General features: G+C 37.8%; 1 protein-coding gene across 1 annotated transcript; it reads right to left on the bottom strand.

The window, feature by feature from the left end:
• Positions 1-2,088: 2,088 nt before the first annotated feature.
• Positions 2,089-5,238, bottom strand: LOC131671947 (uncharacterized). The gene is made up of 7 exons (XM_058948782.1): positions 5,183-5,238; positions 3,713-3,985; positions 3,457-3,598; positions 3,239-3,369; positions 2,862-3,065; positions 2,493-2,781; positions 2,089-2,422 (listed from the first exon to the last, which is right to left on the bottom strand). Exons 2-7 carry the CDS (start codon positions 3,976-3,978, stop codon positions 2,132-2,134), a joined length of 1,323 nt encoding a protein of 440 aa, XP_058804765.1. The 5' UTR covers positions 3,979-3,985; positions 5,183-5,238; the 3' UTR covers positions 2,089-2,131.
• Between the last annotated feature and the right edge of the window lie 1,439 nt (positions 5,239-6,677).

Raw genomic sequence — 6,677 nt, 5'->3', positions numbered from 1 at the left:
GCCACGCGAGCACACCGCAGTACCTTGAATCGAATTGTATATGTGTGTTACAAGCTTTTTCTCTCTCTCTCTCTCTCTCTCTCTCTCTCGCTCTCGTTCCCATTTTTTCCCTGTCTTGATCTCTGGGCGTCTATCCGTATTCAGTCGAGCTACTACATCTTAATTTTCGGATATGCAAATTAACAAATCTCGATCCAATTAGGTTGGCGTCAGTTCTGTATACTGCCCACGAGAAAATTCAGTCGCCGCGTCACGCTGACACTGATATAGATACTTGTAATACACGCTTTAGTGAGCAATGTATTGCAAAACGATGAATTCATTATTTTTTCATAAGCCAGATTATAAGCTCATCTGGGAATCATGTTGCTGCCAGCCCAGAATATCGACAAAGAAGTGTTGCGCGGATGAGAGCTGCCATTACGTCCACATTCGATTTGGATCAAGTTGTTGTATTTTTGTTGTTGTTCTTGCTGGTCGATATTCCGCTTCGTTGAAGATTAAAGACACTGACAGGAAGAGAAAGAAAATCGCCAGTTGCTGACGACAATGAAACGATCGTATGGCAAGGTCGAAAATCACGATACCGTCCTTGGGCTGCACTGCGACATCAGGCGCGAATCAGATCCGCCCGTAGTTACGTCGTCCGTGAACATCTCGATAGCTGTAATCGCTCGCCTCCGACACTCGCGAGTCCAGCTTGACCGAAAGCTTGGGTGTGCAATAACAGACGTGCGCCGAGGAGTGAGCAAGAAAGCGACAAGAGCTGGCGAGAAGGAAAAAAAACAATCGCGGCGTGCGAGCGTACTAATCGGCGAGGGAGAGATAGGCGTCAGAAGCAGCTTTTTGTCGCTCGTGTGTGGCAACTCGTATAACTCTCTTTCGCCGCTAATAGGCTGGCGGGCGTCGGTCGCGGCCACCGGCTTCCATTGTAAAAATCCTATCCGAACAATCGGCGAGTGATCGATCGGGATATTGCATGAGTGACGCTTATCAGTCGCGGTGGCAGCGGCGACGGCGAAAGTGAAATCACTCTTTTTTTCTATACGCTTCACGCTGTACTTGACTGGAATTCGAAGTAGGTTTCATTGTAGCCGAGCGCACGCCGACTCCTATTGTTGTGTACCGCCTGGTAATTTTACGTTGTAATGTCGTTCATATTGACGTAAGACTGACTGGTATTTACAAGTTCGTCCGAATCGTTATGAAATGCGCACGCGCTCGCGAACGCCGTTTCTTTCGAGATCGCTGCCGCGTACGCGACAATCGTTTCAGCAACGAAAACGCTCATCTGTCCGCAGTTGATTTGCATCTTGACTCGCATCTATCGCTGCCGAGCGGATATCGATAAAAATCCAAAGTCTCTTCAATTACGAAGAGTTGCGTAGGGCAAGTTGCTGGAGAACGGCTGTCGATACATCGTAGTGTTATTAATTGTTATCCGACGATCTATTCAATGGATCGATATTTCATATAACGAAATTTATGTATATAAGCGCGCAGATGCGGTCAGGAATCGGCGCGGCTGGGGCGGCTGACCTTGTCAAGTTCGGAAAGGCCGCGCTCATTCCGCATTCCAGGTTTGAGGTGTTCTTCGATTGATGTTGACCAATCGCTGTCATTTCGCGCTCGTCTCGATTAGTCTAGATCGCCACGAGATGAGACTCACCGATTTTGAAATGCCCTCTCATACTCACATTGTTGGATCAGAGCGAGGCCCACCTTGGCCTGCGGCGATGAGTGATCCTTTACCAAATCTAAAACAACGCCGATGGGTAGCGACGTGCGTATACGCGTCATTGCTATGGCTCTCGATCTTCTACGTTTAAGATGGTTTGATGACCACGCTGTGCAGAAACAACTTGTCCAAGGCTTCTCTGGGACTTCATTTTCTAGTGATCGATCTACATTTCTCCAAAACATTTGTCTTAGTAAATCTGCATTCATTAATTCTAATTTCATTTTTTAAGCTTTAATGTGGTACTCTAATTTATAAATTAATTAAAAATTAAAGCAAACATTAACTCAGCAGTCGATCAAATTCAAATTTATTTTTGAAATAGTCGAATCTTTTTGAAACCGTACATTTCTCAATAGTTTTTTTCCACGACTGCTATGGATTTTTGAACAATTATGCTTTGACTTCTTCGATGCTGCCATCCTCTTTAAATCGAAGATTATACTCCCGAAAGTGAAGAGGGTCACAAGACATACGACTAAACCACAGTCTATAACCTTCTTTATAAAACTCAGGTAAGGGCTCAAAATTAGCTGCCTTAGCTAGACTATCCAAGTAATACCACCAGTAATCTAGGGATTTACTCGATTTTATATTCTCTAGTATATCGTCAGCCTCTTGAAACATTTTTTCATGGTTTGGTAAGTCTACTTTACCTTGAAGATGAGCTACAAAGTATTTAGCCTGCAAAATAGACGCAATATTGTAGATTTTTTACTATATCTGCGCTGGAATCGTTAAAGCGTTCATTTACCTGAGAAGCAAATTTTGGACAAAACGGTCTGATTGTAGGGAAAAAATGAATGAAACCCATAGTTGGATGTTCAATATTAACGATTTGCTTATACACCGGGTATAGATATTTTTTTCGAATTTCCACACCGCTTCTCTTATCTAAAAATGGAACATCGTGATCGAATCCTGTACACAAAATAAGAGAATCCGCAGTTATTGAGGTATTATCACTGAGAATTAGATTGCTTGTGTTGGCTGCAACGATTCCCATTACTTGTATTACGTTCGATGGCATTTCGGTCGTAATTCTGCAAGAAATATCTTAGTTTACAATTTAATTATAAGATAATAAGAGTAACTTGATCGTTTATGTCGAACTCGTACTTACTTATCATGTCGATGACTTAAATAGATTTTGTTTGCATATTTACTCAACTCAAAAGCAATATCTTTGCCAGATATTGATGCTCCCAATATTGCAACGGTTTGCCCAGTAAAATCTTCAGGTCGACGATATATATGGCTATGCAGTACGCGACCGGGAAATTTTTCAATACCTAGAATGTTGGGGATTGAGGGTTTGGTATATGGCCTGTATAATCAAAATTATATATATATATATATATATATATATATGTATATGTATATGTAGATTTATGTATGTATGTATTTGATTATAGTATTATTTTAGTAAATATATAGTACTTGAATTAAGAAAACTCGTTGAGTAAAAAAAGTGTTATCACTATCAAAATCAAAATTTACCCAGAGCATACCATGACACCGTCGCAAATTAATTTGCTGCTAAAGTTTGTGTTTAACTTTTTTATTTTTACGAGCCATTTGGTCACATTATGGTTGGATAATGGGATAACTTTTTCCACCATGGTATCAAACTAAAATATCAAATTTTGTTGCCCTTGAAAGATGATTTATTATTTACAGAGGCGATAAAATTAAAAATATCAATTTAATTACATTACATGAATATATTGTCGAAGGTTGAAATGATCAGTGTAGTTTCTTAGATACGATAACAAAGTTGTATGATTTACGTAGCTGCTATCTTCACCATTAAAGTTTCTGTAATCCGGACATGCCATAACTTGTTTAGGAATATTTGTTCTACAATGAGATATTTTTTATTAAATAAGTATGAGTGAAATTAAAGTAGAAGTGGACAATAATGTAATAGTTTAGTCTTCAGAAATATTTAAAATTAAAAACAAATAATAGTACCTTAGGTATTTATATATACTACTGTGAACAGGCAATCTATGCTCGTCAAAATCAGTGTTATCACTATAAATCCATTGTCCACCAATGTCTGAGCTTCTTTCAAAGCCTATGGGTTCAAACATATCTAGTTTTTCAGCGACTTCTTTCAACGAAGCAATTCCACTCGGGCCTGCTCCTATTATACAAACTCTTTTTTTCCGTAAATTGGATTGACCATTGGTAAAAATGAGGAGTAATGAAACCATCCAAGTACAAATCCACCTCATGATTATACTAAATTACAAAAATATTGATTGTAGTGCGATTTGAAACTTTTAATTTAAAAAATGGTGTATAGTTGTGATATAAATCACATTAGATTTCTTTAGACTCTATTTAAATTTTAATCAGCTTTTTAGCTACTCAACTTTTTAGCAATATTACAAATAGGCCCATTAAATAAGAATTTTCACCTACTCGTTGAACGTGTTGACTACAAGTGAAACATTGATTTCGATAATAATTGTAGCATACCGTACTATGTAGACAAAGTGTTAATAATGCTAAAATTTCAACACAAACTTTATACAAAGCATGCTACGATTCAGTTATTATCATCGCGACGTAGCAGTTGAAGTTTAATAATTCTTATCATATATCATAAGTCTACTTGTAACGCTGTAAGATAAATTAATTGTATGTTTATTGCTTCAGTCATCTAAAAGGCTAGCCAACGATTACACACATAATTATTTTACACATAAACTATTATGCACACTAACATGACGTTCATGCTAATTCACGCCTTATTGCTATTTATGTATAAAATAATTATGTGCACTTATTTGCAATGTTTTGATTGATAGTGTTATTTCTTGTCAAAAAAATTTAAATATCTAAAAAATATTTAGACTAAAAATGGAAAATGTCGCTAAGTTTTTCGGAACTGACTTTATAAAATAAGAAATTTTCTATCTCCCGGCATATCAGTTAGTAGCAAATACGCGCGCAATACGCACTATTCTAAAATCGTTTAATAATGATATTTAATGCCTACTAAACTTACTTTCTCTTTAGATTATACACTAAAAATATCTACCAGATATTCAATCGGCGTAAAAAGATGCGAAGAAATTTCGTAAAATGTTATAAACTAAAATTCTCTGCGCGATTTTCTAATTCTGCTTCATGTGACAACGATTGAATTTTCTATGTAAAGTATCTCGAATCTGGAATACCTGTCAACTGTTCATACTATATAACAATAATTTATCATTCTGATAAGGTATGAAGACCTTGTGGTGCGATGTTATAAAAGAAATGAAAATATTGTTTTATCAGGATATTGTACAAAAAATATAAAGTCTACTGATATTGTAGAGCTAGTTATTATTTCACTAAGTTCTCATCAGTTCGAAATATCGAGTCTTTTAATGCAGAAAGCAATGTAAACAGCACGAATAATCATCATAAATTTCAATTAATACTTACTCGGTTTTAATAAGCAATAGCAAAGAATAGGCCAACGTTTTAATAATAAGATTAGAGATGTGCTCCTCGATCGTAGTGCAAATATTTACTGACTACTACTGAAAGGATGAGCTGCCTTTAATTCAACTGAAGAAACAGGCCGTCCAAGGTCAACGGCCAAATGGTTGTTTGAAGGAAAGCTTAAAATAGAATAATTTATTCATGTTTAACGACACAAGCTATATTCTTCGAACACTTATGATACTCTCAATAACACTGATTTATGTAGCCCAATACACAATAAAAGTATCATAATTTTTGTATTCAATTGATGTAATGAGTAAATTGAGAAATGAATTCTCTGACGGGGTATAATACTATCCTAGTTATTTACTTAAAAGTTTGCTCTTGAATAATAAAACGATATTTACAGTTCTCAATTTCTCGCTGAATGTTGACATACAGTGACATTATTGATGATATAGAATCGGCAATGGACTACTTGAGAATCCGTGACTTAACAATAACAAAAGTTTTCTTAATGGAATTCTTTCATATCCAAAATAAAACTAACTAACGAACAATGTTTTAGCAAATGGTAAGCGTAAATTTACAATGCTTTTCAGAATTAAAATGTGTTACAGCAAGATAAAGTACGTGCCTCGTTGTACCGAAGAAATCGCAGGTCAACTCGATTCAATAACCGATATGAAATTAACATAAATTACACATTGCGTACGTAGATGAGTGAATACATGCAAGATATTGACTGCACCTCTGCGACTGGTCTGTCGATAGTAATCGAAGTGAATCTTACGAGTATAATAAATAACGGCTAGCTTGCGCCAGTTGTTGTTCGCGTATAATAACGAACAAACGATGCCTTATCGATGTCGCAATATTTGTAAGGAGAAATGTTTGCAACGACTATTGGGTGAACGGTCAGCTGAATGTTAGAGCGCGTATTCGGGCGTTGGTGGTGGGTGTAAAAACCAAAGGAAAAGCAGGAAAGAGCGAGGGTCGGAGCAACGCACAGGTTGCACAGTTAAACGTCGACAAGACAAGTCCGAGAAGCTGTCTGTAATAGCGACTAAACGGCAGTTAACAGTGGGCTTGCGACAGACGTGCGCGCCGAGAGAAGTTCGCCTCCGCGTATTGTCAGTCGCTTATGCACGGGCGCGTAAGTGACCATTGAGGGGTGGGCAATGTTTCGAGCAAGTTTTAACGCCGTCTTTAGCGAGAGCGCCGCCACCGAGCCGCGAAACAAGCGGCCTGGTAAATGTCGAGGAGAGCCTAGCGCCTCGTAAAAAGATACCTCGCGGGAGCAGCTATCGGGTGAACCTTCAATTTTGCTGCTACGCCGAGAGTCGTTTCCAGCAGTTACCAAGGAATGCCGAAAATTCTTTTTGCATGTTTCAAAAGTAAAAAGTTTAACTGGCATTTCGCGAGCTGAAATCATTTGGATGGTGTCGACACGCTCACGCACACGGTCGCATGATTTCACTCAAACGTTTGA

Source organism: Phymastichus coffea, unplaced genomic scaffold (assembly GCF_024137745.1).
Source record: "Phymastichus coffea isolate CEN01 unplaced genomic scaffold, Cenicafe_Pcof_1.1 PCOF00139, whole genome shotgun sequence".
NCBI classification, from domain to species: Eukaryota; Metazoa; Arthropoda; class Insecta; order Hymenoptera; family Eulophidae; genus Phymastichus; species Phymastichus coffea.
The sequence above is the reverse complement of the archived record's forward strand: the minus strand, read 5'-3'. Positions and strand labels throughout refer to the sequence as shown.